Raw genomic sequence first — 14,954 nt, 5'->3', positions numbered from 1 at the left:
AGCTGTCAGCAACCCCCCCAGCAGTCCGGGGATTTCAAATCCCTGCTCTTCTCCATGCTGCGCTTCTGCATCAAGTCTGATTGGCCAGCGTCATCACAGTAAATTGATCTGGTCAGTCCTGGAAGTGCTACACGGTGAAGAGGGAGAATAGCGAGGATTTCAAATCCCCTGGTGCGGCTGCAGGGATGCGGACAGCTCAGCAACCCCGGAGGTAAGTACAGCGAGACTGGGGTGATGGGGAGGGTGCCCAGTGTTCGTTCACCTATGCATGGTTTCTGTAAAGGTTAACTAACCCTTTGATGTTTAGGTTAGGGCAAAAAAACAAACAAAAACATAAATCACTACATCTCTGCAATACGTGTACATTTTTACATGTTTTGTATCTCAATAAAAAAAAAAGTCGATCAGCCAGAAATCCAGTGAGCTCCTAACTTCCTGCTTGAGTTGACAACACAGTGCCTCTGCTGCAGTGAAATCCCAAACAGTGTTGTCAGTCCTGTCTAGTTCGCCACTTCTCATTCCCATATCATAAGAGGTTGTTCTGTTGTACAAAGGGTAGAACTGGGCAATGCTGACAACAACGCTTTGGATTTTAGTGCAGCAAATAGCCAGAGTACACGGAAGTTAGAAAGCTCAGTGGATAGCTTTCAGGATCAATCAATACTCTTCTGTACCTGCAGTGCCTTTAAAAAGATAAATGTGTATGTATTAATTTACACTAGTGACAGCCCCTGCAGCCCCTCTGGAAAGCAACATGTAGTGGATCACTTTCCAGAGGGCATTTGACAAACGGTTAGGAGGTGATATGTGATCTTCTCACCACCTGTTTTAATCCTGAAAAGCCCATAAAAACCATGCAACAACCACGTGCACAGGGTTGCAGGTGGTGTACAGTGGCAGTACTGCTTGCCAAATGTGATGGGAAGTATAATTTTTGCTTTTTGGCCAAGGTGTACAAACCTGTCTAGCTGCCTCTGCAGATTAAAGTGATATTAAAGACAATTTTTCTTTTGTTTAATACTTACCTACCTGTCATACTTACCTGCTCTGTGCAGTGGTTTTACACAGAGAAGCCCTGATCCTCCACTTCTTGGGTGCCCTGCCGGCGCTCCTGGCCCCTGCTTTCTGCCAAGTGCCCCAGAGCAAACAGCTTGCTATAGGGGTACCCGAGCAGGCTCACTCCTGAGTTGCTGCTCTGTGTGTCCATTCACACACAGAGCCATGGCTCAGCCCTGCCCCCTCCCTTTCCTCATTGGTTCACTGGCTTAGATTGACAGCAGTGTGAGCCATTGTCTCAGCCAATGAGGAGGGAGAGATCCCAGTAAAAAAATCTTCTTGAGCCTTTAGGACCACTTTAAGGGGACAGTCGGGGGGGGTGAACCGCCTTTTTTTTTCTGCCTGTAAAAAGGGCAATCTAATGACTAGAATGCACCATGCAGAAAATTCAGAAATCAGAAGGGCCTGGACCAATGGGCTTTGTATTCCAATACGAGTCTGTGGGAATACAAAACCCACTTGATGTTGGTCAAATACAGGTCAGAAAGCACCTGTCATGAATTCTGAATGATCTCAGTAGAGTCTCATACTCATTCCATCAACACAAGCCCAAAGCCAGCTGATACAGGCTCCTAAATTAGCCAACTTGAACATTGCAGCAAGTAACAGAGTATATACAGTAAATCAATACATTTACTAACCAATGCACATATTTGGTTCCTAATTGTAAGGTGACAGTAGCGTGTGCTCAGTAGATGGCATTACACAGATAGTGCACTCTTACCTAGTGTGTCTGGGGCAGTGGGACACAGGTGCCCTACTTGTAACGTCCACTCCAGGATCTCCAGGTAATCCTGCATACTGCAGTACTTAAATATGTCAGTAATGTTCTGTCCAGAGGAACCCAGAAACCTGTGGAGATAGGCGGTCACATTCCACATTCTATCAGGTGTATTTAGTCTATTCCATATAGAAAAGGTAAGAAGGAATACCTGACTCCATCAATGTCTGCTTCGTATGGGTTGGTTACCAGCTGAAGGGTAGAGTACGGAGAAGCCTGAGGAAACATACATCGGTGGAGGGGCTGTTGAGGCAGGACATAGTTTGTTGGATCATAGGCTCCTGGCATGACATCTACAAACACAGAGCCCTGCAGACAGGAAATAATTGGTCAAGATTACCCAGGACACACACAATTCTAACACTATACAACCAATTTACTAGGGTGTGAAGTGACTGAAGTGGAGTGCACATGTACGATTTTTATATCCAGCAGAAACAGCAAACATCCAATTGTGTGCAGGGTAATTCGAAAGTCTTCTGCACATGAAAGGACTTTCATTCCATAACTTTTAATTTTTTTAATTGGTCATAACTTTTATCCCACACAGAACCTAGCATTCACACACAATATACAACAAAGTCAATACAAAGAAGCTTACACTGAGCTGAAGAAGGATCTCATCAAGCATCTTCACAGCGTCCACACTGGCTGCTTGAGTCTTCTTACTGAGATATTTGGCCTAGATAAAATAAAGACCGCAAAATATGCAGCTGAAATAAATATACATAAACGGTTTTACCTTCCAAACAACTTATAATCTCATTTAGCCAATTTGTGATCCAGGAACTCCTGTCTGAAGCCGGCCACAGATGGTTCGAATCTCAGCCGGTTAAGCAGAGTCCGGACAAGATGCAAACCATGTATGGGCAGGCTGATTGTACCCAAGTTGATTGATCAGACAACTTGGGTATAGCGGCTACTGCTGCTAGCAATAATCACTGGGGAATATTCACTTAAACTGAATGATGGGGTTATTGATATGATAGTTATTTACTAAAACCCATGGTTGCAGGAAAACAAATTGCACTGTCTATGGCTGGCTTAACACCATAGCTAGGTTGCTGACCTTACTTTTCCCTACTGCAGTTAAAGCAGAGCTCCAGGCTCCTTCAGAAAAAAAGTCAGCAGCTACAAATATTTTAATATTAGGGCACTTACCTGCCCTGGAATCCAGCGGTGTCTTCACCCGAGCCAAATTTTACAACTGGCTCTCAGGTGCTGCCAACATCCCACAGCCAGCTCTCTACTGCGCATGCGCAAACCACACTGCACTTTGTGAAAGGCCAGGCTGCGGGAGGAAGGAGGAGGGGGGCCGAACTTCCGGCTGAGTTAACTGCGAGTGGGAATGGGTGGCTGACAAAACCAGGTACCCCCTCCCTCCCGAAAGTTGCCAACTGTGGCAGCGGAGGGGGGAGGAGGCAGACAAGCGGAGCTTACTATTTGGGTGCAGGTCTGCTTTAAGCAATACACTTGATCACCAACCTGCCCTTAGCCAGTAAATGGACATTGAGCAACAGCACACAAATGAGATGATCATTTTGCTTTTTTCTCCTCTATAAGCAAGTCTAAACAATTGCTTAAAAGAGAATTATGGCCAAAGCTATTTCAGCTATATATCTCTCGTGGGTTACTTTTGCTCTCCCGTGACCTAGAGTCAGCTGATAGCAGGCAAATTTGCTGGAATCCCCCCAGCTGGCTTTTTGACAGCTGGCTGCCCCTCTAAGCAGAAGCTGCCACCTGCCCTGTGCTCCAGCGAGTGCTGAAGGTGCAGAGTGGAGAGCAGTGGCTGGCATTCCCTGCTGCCCATTCCGAGCAGACTGAGAACAGTGCAATCAGGCCGACATGTGACAGCTGCTACAGCATAAAGGTGAGTATGGATGTTTTTATTTTACAAACCTGTACTTCTCCTATAACAGCATGGTGTAAAGTAGTAGCTTAGAGTGCTGTCCCTTTCTCTCTAAGACTGAGTACTGTTGTGCAGGTTATTTCAGGAGGTCACTATCAAAATCAACTATTTTTACTAGTTCCCTGTGAACCAGATTAAATGGTGTATTTATAATTTTAAAACACCTATGGAAAGACTTATAGGATTTATAAAAAAAAGTATTTTATATGTATTCCAACCAGGACACTACCTGCACAGATTTTAAATGTTTACATGCTTCTTCAAGGGTTACCCCTGGGCACATCAGTTTCCTCCCACACTCCAAAAACATGCTGGAAGATTAACTGGCCCCTGTCTAAATCAGCCCTAGTATGTGTATGCATATGTGGTAGGGACACCTTAGGATTGTAAGCTCCTTGAGGGCGTGGACTGATGTGAACGTACAATATGTAAAGCGCTGCGTAAATTGTCAGAGCTATTAAAATATCTAAATGATAATTATTTAATCACAACTCCTATCATTAGGTACCTTGTTCAAGAAGTCTTTGCTCTGTGTGTTCTCACTGAGCAGATTACCAGCCAGTATGACACGGGATATCCTTGCAGCACAGCCCTGTTCCTCCTCTGCTCCAGCCTGTCCAGTCACCAAGTCTAAGAGCAGCTGTAACCCCAACAAGCTATCCCCGCTGGCTCCACCTAGTCCCAAGCCAGATGTCAGCAACACATACCTGCAGCAAAGAGGCCAAGAAGGAACATATAAAATAAATAGAAGTCTATAAAATTCCAGAGAAAACTCAATGACAAACATGATTTAATCTGTCAACAATGGCAATATTTGCATAATTCAAACCTGTGCCAAGATGTATGCCTATCGATATGAGCTTGTTCATATGCAAAGTAGAAATTTACCTAGAAATGAAAAATTTGCGAACAGGGAGACTTTTTACTGCAAAGAGACATACTATCGGGTATATTTATAGAGCAATAAATCCTGGTTAACACTTGTTCGATGCGGGAACCAGAATGATTCCTCTGCGGGTTCCCACATCACATCTCACTCACAGGCAGTTCACACTGCTCTCTGCGAACTGCTGTGGGTGTCGATGTAAAATTAACCACTTTGCCGACCGGCTCACGCCGATATACGTCAGCAAAGTGGCAAGTTCCCGCGAATCGCCGTACAGGTATGTCTTCCCCTTTATGAGCCACTGGAGGTGCGCGCGGCATGGCGGGGGACCTGATGCGCATGGTCAGCGTGATTGGAACGAGAGATAGAACGGGGATTTGTGTGTGTAAACACACAAATCCCTGTTCTGGCGAGAGAGGGGAGATATCCTATCATTTGTTCCTAGTAAGCAGGAACAACGATATGTCTTCTCCTCCAGTCAGTCTTAACTAGGGAACACAGTTAACCCCTTGATCACCCCCTAGTGTGAACCCCTTCCCTGCCAGTGACATTTGCACAGTAATCAGTGCATTTTTATAGTTCTGATCGCTGTATAAATGTCAATTGTCGCAGTACCGCTAAACACTGCAGATCACCCCCATTACTAGTTAAAAAAAAAAAAAATGCCATAAATCTTTCCCATAATTTGTAGACGCTATAACTTTTGTGCAAACCAATCAATATACGCTTATTGCGATTTTTTTTACCAAAAATATGTAGAAGAATACATATCGGCCTAAACCGATGAACTAATTTGTTTTTTAAAAACATTTTTGGGGATATTTATTATAGCAAAAAGTAAAACATATTTTTTTTTCAAAATTGTCGCCCTTTTTTTGTTTACAGTGCAAAAAATAAAAACCGCAGAGGTGATCGAATACCACCAAAAGAAAGCTCTATTTGTGGGAAAAAAGGACGTCAATTTTGTTTGGGTACAACGTCACACAACCCTAAATCGGTTCACAGTGTGAACTGTAAAATCGGAGAGGAATCAGATCGCATGGGTGTAAACACCCATGCGATCCGATTCCAATGTGGACCAAAACAGGATCCTGCACCATTTTGGTGCGAATGCGATGCAATTTCAACCATACAGTTTGTAAGGCTGAATTTGCATTGCACAGACATCCCATGTGAAGCGCACAGCAATGCGGTGCAAATTTCATGCGATGTCTGGGATCGCACTAGCGTGAACCCAGCCTAAATGTGATTTTCACCAAATGCTCATTGCAGGTGTATCTTCCTGGTGCATGCTTTTTAAGTAGGGTTGCACCGATACCACTTTTTTAAGACCGAGTACCGATACTTTTGTAAGTACTCGCCGATACCGATTACCGTTACTGTGACAGTGGCACTAATATACAGCACTGATAGGTAGCATTCATGGGCACTGATGAGGCGTGGACTGTGTCAGTAGTTTTTTATTTTTATTTACAATTTTATTTTTTTATTATTTTTTATAATTTAAATATATATTTTTTGTTATTTTTTTTTTTTTACGATGCTTTATTTTTTTTGGGGGGGGGGGGGGGGTGTCTGTTTTTTTAAAAATTATTTTTACAATTACAATTTAACAGAGGCTTCTCTCCATTCATAAACACAGTTTACTATGCTCAGTTATGAATGGACAGGGTCAGTGATCACGACTATGCATTCAGAAAAGGAAGGAACCGGTAAATGACATATTTACCGGCTCCTTCGCTCTCCATACTGACAGATCTAGGGGGCAGAGAAGGATCCGCGGAGAACCCGGAGAACGACATGCCGGATGACAGTCAGAAGTGATAGGTGGGGGGAGTTAAAAGCACCGATCCCCCTGTATAGCCTTTCAATAAAGCAGCTGACAGCTGTGGGAGGGAGAGGAGGAGAAGCGGCTGTCAGCTGCTTTATTGAAAGTCTATACGGGGGAATCGGGGCTTGTAATTCAACCCCCCCCCCACTGCCCGCCCCCCGCTACACTGAGGATGCCTGGTCTGATACAACAAATATCGGATCAAGTATCGGAGCATTTGCACGAGTGCCGATACTCCCCTAATGCAACCCTAATTTTTAGGTACTGTAATTCACCTGCAGTGAATGTTTGGTGAATGTCACAGTTACTGTTTTATAAATATGACCCTATGTCTATTCTGTAATGAAAGCCTGTGTGTTTACAATCTTTTGACAATATACGCTAAGATGCACATGTGCAATCTCAGTATTTCCCAAGATGAATATACTTCTGTTCCGTGTACATGTGTGGGAGCTATGTCATTCGACAAGGTCAATCAAGATGGCTGAAGACCCCAAGCTGGGAAGAAGATTGGGGAAAGATATCAGCTCCAGTAATGGAACCAATATCTTGTGGACATTGGATAGTGTGAGTATATTTCTGCTTTAACCCTTTCACTGCCAGAACCATTTTTGTGGTAGTTTTTGTTAACATGTTTAAAAAAATCATTTCAGGCCTGAAGATTACATAAAACCAGCAGAATATTATATATTTTCTGAAAGCACGAACCGTAAAGAATAAAATGGTGGTAGTTTTTATGTCAGAGGATTAGAAATGCAAAACTTCAGTAAAAAATTATACTAAAGTAATATTTAGGGCACACTTAGACCTTGCAAGCGCTGACCTTGTATAGTGCATCTGGAAAGTATTCACAGTGCTTCACTTTTTCCAATCTCAGAGCTCCAGCAACTAAAAGATCAGGCAATATTTCAGTTGTGCTTGAGAGTCCATCTGCACAAGAGGTGTAAAGTGCTGCTCAGGGAATGAAGACAGTTCCCACGTGTCAGAGTCTGGAGTAACCCTGTATAGTAAAAATCAGGGCCAGGACACCAGACACTAATACAAAAGTCAGAACGTATGGGTTTGTGTGCATGTATAAAGTATGTTTGCGCACACATACAGTTATATTTATGCATGGATAATCAAATATACTGTACCCATGTACACACAGTGAAGCTGGAATTTAAATTTAGTTATATAAAGAGGTTTGAAGTAAACAACATGCATACATAAAAGGTTTAATAATACTTCCAAGCACTGAGGCCTAGAATGTCGCAGAGCGTCAGCCTCCCACATGATCACTGTGACAGATCAGAGTCCGCGGTCCTGGTCACCGAACATCATATCTGAGCAAACCCTACATGTGTGTTCCATTACACAACTGCTCATTTGCAAATCCCTCATGAAAACACTCTCTTTGTGCTTTCCCAGAATGAACACGAGTTTATTTCTTCATAAAATTAGGCAGAAATCCAAAACATGCAAGACACGTCAAACTGTGTTTATTCTTAAAGCTTAACTCAACATTGTCTGCCCATTTGATGACATTAAAATACTGCAGGCTCCTACACATAAACAAGTACTAATTTTGTTGGCGGCAATATCTGTATGGACATAGTTATGGATATCAACGGTGTGATAATCATTTGCCACCATGACATTAGTTGCTAGAAGTTTGACAGAAGGGATGTTGGATGGAATCACAATATGACAGCTGGTACATTTCTGTAACAAATAGCAGCCATTCAAAATGAGCAGGAAAAAACAAAAAAATCTTCAGCCATATTTACATAAAACCCATAATGAACAGCAACAGTAATGCCATGTTCATTGGTTTCCCAAAGAAAAATAGGATTTTTATAACAGCTTACCTGTAAAATCCTTTTCTTTTGAGGTACATTACGGGACACAGAGCCTCAGTAATTACTGATGGGTTATAGGGTATCACTAGGTGATTAGACACTGGTCACACCCTAGACAGGAAGTTCAACCCCCTAGATAACCCCTCCCCTTCCTGGGGCTACCTCAGTTTTGAAGCAATATAAGTGTATTAGAAGAGGGGCGGGACCTCTGTGTCCCGTGATGTACCTCAAAAGAAAAGGATTTTACAGGTATGTTGTTATAAAAATCCTATTTTCTTTCTCGTACATCACGGGACACAGAGCCTCAGTAATTATTGATGGGATGTCCCAGAGCAATGCTATCTGAGGGGAGGGGACCACACAAAGTAGGGTGTAATCAGACCCGAGGACCTCGTACCGCTGCCTGCAGCACACTACGCCCAAAGACGATATCCTCATGCCTTCCTACATCCGCCTGATAAAATCTGGTGAATGTATGGACTGAAGGCCAGGTTGCGGCCTTGCAGATTTGAACCATAGAGGCCCGGTGATGCACCGCCCAAGAAGCACTAATAGCCCTTGTGGAGTGTGCCTTGATTTGAAAAGGTGGAATTTTCTGTTTCAAAACGTAAGCTTAAATAATCATTTGTCGAATCCATTTTGAAATGGTAGACTTTGACGCTGCCTGTCCTCTATTGGGACCTTCTGGCAGTATGAACAAAACATCCATTTTGCGAATTTGAGCAGTTGCTTCCAGATAGGCCTTGACTGCTCTTACTACATCCAAAGAATGTAGTGACCTTTCTTCCGTAGAACAGGGATCTGGAAAAAAGGAAGGTAGAACAATATCTTGGTTTAGATGAAAATCTGAAACCACTTTCGGTAGAAAGCTAGGATGAGGGCGCAATACCACTCTATCCTTGTGTATGATTAAATAAGTCTCTTTACAGGAAAGAGCTGCTAACTCTGATACTCTTCTAGTAGAAGAAATGGCTACCAGAAAAAAAATTAACTTTGTCAACAAGACCAAGGGAATTTGACTTATTGGTTCAAAAGGCTGTTTCTGTAAAACTGACAGAACCAAATTCAAGTCCTTTTCAGGGGTTTAGTGGCGCCCTAACCGGAGGATTAAGACGCGTTACCCCCTGTATAAAGCTTCGAACCAAAGAATGCGAAGCAAGCGGCCGTTGAAATAATACTGACAAGGCCGAGACCTGGCCCTTGCTGGTACTCAAGGCCAGCTTCATTTCTAATCCCATTAGTAGAAAGTCAAGAATTCTACTTATGACATATTTTCTGGGATTTCAACCCCTGGATACACACCAGGAGACCTAAGCTTTCCAGACTCTTATGATACATCATTCTGGAAGCTGGCTTTCTTGCATTGATTAAGGTACAAATCACAGAACCTGAAAGCCCACGACTCTTCAGAACGTGGGTTTCAATAGCCAGACCCTCAAATTTAGCGTTTGTAAGGCAGGATGGAACACTGGACCTTGGAATAGCAGGTCTGGACGTGACGGTAGGGTCCACTGGGGACCTACTGCCATCTTTACTATTTCTGCATACCAAGCTCTTCTGGGCCACCAGAAGTACCGACTTCCTTTCCTGCCTGATTCTGTGAAGTTGTGGCAGTAGCAGAATAGGAGGAAATGTATAAATCAGGGAGAATTAATGCCATGGAGTCACCAACGCATCTGTCCCGCATGCAAGAGGATCCCTTGTTCTTGACACAAAGTTGTCAGTCTTGTTGTTGAACCTGGATGCAAAGAGGTCTACATCCGGAACCCCCCATCTTTGGCATATGGCCAAGAAGACGTCGGGGTGAAGAGACCATTCCCCTGGAATAACTGCCGGCGACTCAAGTAGTCCGCCTGCCAGTTCTCTACTCCCGGAATGAGGATTGCCGATATGCACGGCACATGCTTCTGCCCAGATTAAGATCTGGTTTATTTCTCCTTGGGCTGCACGACTCCTGGTGCTGCCCTGGTGATTGACATATGCCACTGCTGTGGCATGGTCGGACTGGATCCTGACAGGGCAACCCTGTAACCCGAGTGTCCAGGCCTTTAGGGCTAGATATACCGCACGGATCTCTAGAATGTTGATGGGTAAGGTCCTCTCTGTCTTGGACAGTCGACTGTTCCAGAACTGCTCCCCAACCCGAAAGACTGGCATCTGTTGTTACCACTGTCCAGGCAACTGGGAAAAAAAGGGTTTTCCCTTTTGCAGATTTTCGGGTATCAACCACCAACTGAGGCTCTGACCCACTGTAGGAGACAGACGCATCAGGAAATCCAATGCCTGAACCTCCTTGTTCCAGGTAGACAGGATACTGTTTTGCAGCAGTCTCGAATGAAACTGAGCATAGGGAATTGCTTGGAATGAAGCCACCATCTTCCCCAGTAGCCTCATACAAAGGCGAATAGGAGGATTTTTCTTTGCCCTGACTACCTGAATCAGTTCTTTTATGGTACTGATCTTTGCCTGGGGTAAAATACCCTCTTCTGGGCTGTATCTATGACCAGACCGAAATACTCTAGTCTTCTTACTGGTTTCAAAGGAGACTTCTCTGAGTTGAGAATCCAACCTAGGTATTCCAGGTAGTTGACTGTGGTGACCAAGCTTTGGTCCAAGCGGGCTACCGAGCGGTCTATCAAGAGCAGGTCGTCTAGGTATGCTATTACCGTTATACCTTGGGCCCTTAATCTGGCCAGCGGAGGGGCCAAGATTTTTGTAAACACCCGAGGTGCAGTAGCTAGCCCGAAAGGCAGAGCTATAAACTGAAAGTGGCGTTTTTCTATTTTGAAACGCAGGTACTTTTGATGAGCAGGGAAAATAGGTACATGCAGGTATGTGTCCTTGATGTCTACTGACGCCAGAAATTCTCCTTCTTGTAGGATGGAGACTACCGATTGGATCGATTCCATGTGAAAGGATCGTATCTTTAGGAATCGGTTTAGATCCTTGAGATCTAGAATGGGTCTGACATCTCCATTTGGTTTTGGAACCGTGAAAAGGTTTGAATAAAACCCCAATCCCTGCTCTTGCATGGGAACAACCACGATAACTTTTTGCGAAAATAGTCGCTCCAATGCTAGAAGAGAGACTTCTTTTTCTCTGGGAACATTTGATCTGAGGAAACGAGGAGAGGGGAATTCTCGGAACTCTAGTTTGTAACCTAGAGTTAATGTGGACATCACCCATCTGTCCTGGAAATCCTCCTACCAGAGCCTTGAGAACAGTAACAGTCTTCCCCCCACCCGAGCGAGCGGGGGCACTCCTTCATAAAGAGGCTTTAGTATACTGTCTAGTAGGCTTGCTCCCACAGGACTTCTTTTGTCCCTGGGTCGACTCTGAGATTTATTTCTTGAGCCTGTCGGAGGAGGCCGTCGCGACTGCCTGGAGGCTGATGCTCCTGGCACTGGGGACAGAGCCTGTGTAAAAGAGGGACGTATACCAAATCCTCTCTGAACAGCCTTGCACCATGAAGGGGAAACCCAGCCAGAAGCTTCTTACATGGTGATTCGGCTGAAAAATTTCAATCATAAGATTCTATGCATATGTACCAACCCAAGCGCAAGGCGAAAGGTTTGGATGAGAGAATCTCTGATTGCGTCAACAGTAAACACAAAGCCGCTGGTAGGTTGGCAAACCCCCGGGCTTGCTGTTCAGGTAAAACTTTGAGGACCTGTTTAACATGGTCTCTCAAGTATTGACAGACTGATTGCTGCCACTGCAGGTTGAGCTATTAGGACCTTCTGCCACTGAACCTGCCAAGAAGAAAACACTTTTCAATAGGAATTCCAATTTCTTATCAGTTGGATCCCTAGGTATCTGAGCGTTGTTGACAAGACAAGCCAGACTTATTTACGGAGGAATGGTGGCGTCAAGTGCCGGTATACCCCCATCTTAGTAAACTTTTCTTCCATAGGATAAAGTGTTGCAAACTTTTTTAGGCGGAAAAAAATGTTTATCTGGGTGATCCCACTCAGAATAAATAAGCTTTTTCAGTAATCATAAACAGAAAAGCATGTGTAGTTTGAGGAGGCTTCAGTAAACCCAAACCAAAGGAGGGTTCTTTAACTGACTCAGATACGGGTAACCTGAATGTGGAGCGGACCAATCCAGCCAAAATCTGCACTAACACCTTCTCATCCTGAGAAGCTGAAGAGGGCCCTTCTCCACTTGATTCCTCAGAAAAAGAATCATAAGTCTCAGCCCGATCCTCTGAGAGGGATTCCTCTCCTTTTTCCCCAGAGTTCCTCTGTTTTAAGGATCCTGGGTGGCAGAGGGGGACCTAGTGCGTTTTCTTTCACAGAGTGAAGATGCGATTAAGGCCACCAGTCTTTTCTCTAATCCATTAATGGTTGAGGAAAGAATCTCCTGTTTAATGTATACAGGGGCTGAAGTGCCAGAAGCAGCTGCAGCTCCTGACCCCGATGGCTCACCCTGGCCAGCTTCCGCCGGTCCTTCAGGGGGGAAGGTGCTGCAGAAGGGGGGTCCTCAGAGCCTGAGGGAGTCCCTTAGAGCCCCTATTTTTCGGGGTATATGTACCTCTTCTGCCCCTAGTTCAAAACACAAAAAGCAGAGGCACTACCAGAATGCACTGACTGCTGAGCAATGTAGTTCAGCAACTGCCGCTGCTACCAAGTCTCAGTCTGGTGCTCAAGTAAATGTTTGCCTGGGAATGTCTGTGTCTCCCACCTCACATGCGCCCGTCTGCTCTGTGTCCCTCCATAGGCCATGTGCATCTGAAAAGAGTGCACCTTATAGCCTGTATGCAGCTTGCAATGTGAGCGTTTCACCACGCCGACATTGCGTTAATGCTCCACCCCACCACGGCGCCGCCCCTCCCGCATCTTTTTAAAAAAAGACTGTTTCCCGCGCGAGCCGAGGCTCTAGATCCTCGGAACTAGCATGGGGGGGGGGGGGGGGTGTCGGGGCGGGGCGGAGGAGAGATGAGGGCCAGTGGAAGGGAAGGCGCTGTAATGGCAGCGGCGTGCGGTGCGGCATACTACCGCTTCCCTGTGCCTTTACCTAAGCCGTGGGGGGAGAATCCCTGTAGGAAAAAATCCCCCTTCCTACATCCTACCTGGATGAGCTTGGATGAGTGTACAGCGTGGACACCGAGACAAGACAGATCAAGCATGAAAAGGTATGTGCTCTTGACAGCCCCTGGTGGTGACTATAGACATAGCATACATTTACTTAAAGGAGAAACTATATAAGAACTGGAAAAATTCTTAAGGAGTCTTCCCTTACCTTATCCAGCTGCAGGGTTCTGTTGTAACAGACCCAATCTTCACCTCTCACGGTGGGCTCTGTTTAGAGAAAAACCTTCAGAGACTGGGGCCCCCTATGTATAGGGGGATCCACAGTTCTGGCCCCGTAAAGCACCCCGCCAGGGATATGGCTGAAAAAAAACAAATACTGGATCCTGGGGTCCAGCTCTCTAAAAAGAGAAGCGTTACAGGTAAAACCTCTTTTCTTCGGACACGAGGCCCGGGTACCATCCAATTCGGCCTGGAAAAGACACTTTGAATGGATCCGGCTGCATGGCTTGCCCCAGTATAGGATATTCCTTTGGAGCTCAGCACAGCACATCTTATTCATGACCAACACCTAAGACACTGGCGAAAAAACTGAGGTATCCCCAGGAAGGGGAGGGGTTATATAGGGGGTTGAACTTCCTGTCTAGGGTGTGACCAGTGTCCAATCACCTAGTGATACCCTATAACCCATCAGTAATTACTGAGGCTCTGTGTCCCGTAATGTACGAGAAAGAAAGGAATTTTTTAAGATCCATAAATTAGTAGAAAACATTAGTGGTTATGATTATGCCTTTCCAGCTGATAGGGGGGAAAGCCCTTTAAAAGTTTTTTTTTTAAATCAAAGGCATTACATGGGCATCCCAGTCCTGTGACCACTGTAGTTGGCTGTCTCAGTGATTACATGATCGGGAGCACCCCACTGGCTCCCGATCGTATCACTGGGAGCTGGTGGTGACTGCAAGGTCACTGTGCTGGGAGCACTGAGAGAGCACGCTGTACTCATATGTGGCAGCCCGGTGTTAAAGCCCAGTACAATCTTTTACTAGCCAGAAAGGTTTTCTGCCTGCTGGTAGTAAGCCATTCATTTCAGGAGAAGAAGCAAGCATGACCGGAGATGGTTAAGTGGAAAACCAGCCAATTTTTTTAATAGAGAGGGGGAGCCTCTGAGGGCTAGTACAAGATTTTTTATTATTATTTTTGTCTGTATGTGTCTACCCTCCCTCCTCTTTCCACCACGCCAACCCCAACATCCAGAGTGCGGAGGAGGCATTGAAACATCAAGCCATATTAACTCTACCTACTAAACATTCCTTACTCGCTGCAAGATAAAAAAAAAACTCCAAAAAAAGAAAGAAAATAAATTCTGATATTTGGTATGGCTAAATCAGAACCACCTCAGCTGTTACCCCAGCACCGGATCATTAATAAAAGTGGCTGGTGACTGAGGCAAAGGAATGGCAGAGCACTAGAATCCCAAAAACATGCTGAGGACTTTAGAGATGGGGTTAAGGAAAAGTAAGAGAAATCAGGCGATGAGTCTCTACAACACATTCCACATGCCCAGCTCTGGCTACAGAACTACTGTGGTTTCTGGTACTTAGGAAAGCAGATATGGCT

The 14,954-nt window shown here is 44.9% G+C and overlaps 1 protein-coding gene across 1 annotated transcript in view; it reads right to left on the bottom strand.

Annotated features, from left to right (window-relative positions):
• POLD2 (DNA polymerase delta 2, accessory subunit) overlaps positions 1-14,954 on the bottom strand; it is a 49,562-nt gene that overhangs the window by 4,073 nt on the left and 30,535 nt on the right. The window contains exons 6-9 of the mRNA XM_073622192.1: positions 4,255-4,453; positions 2,439-2,519; positions 1,989-2,146; positions 1,781-1,908 (exon numbers count right to left, since the gene is read on the bottom strand). Coding sequence (XP_073478293.1) covers positions 1,781-1,908; positions 1,989-2,146; positions 2,439-2,519; positions 4,255-4,453 — 566 coding nt within the window. The remainder of the gene's footprint in view (positions 1-1,780; positions 1,909-1,988; positions 2,147-2,438; positions 2,520-4,254; positions 4,454-14,954) is intronic.

Source organism: Aquarana catesbeiana, linkage group LG03, assembly GCF_042186555.1.
Source record: "Aquarana catesbeiana isolate 2022-GZ linkage group LG03, ASM4218655v1, whole genome shotgun sequence".
Classification (NCBI taxonomy): domain Eukaryota; kingdom Metazoa; phylum Chordata; class Amphibia; order Anura; family Ranidae; genus Aquarana; species Aquarana catesbeiana.
The sequence above is the reverse complement of the archived record's forward strand: the minus strand, read 5'-3'. Positions and strand labels throughout refer to the sequence as shown.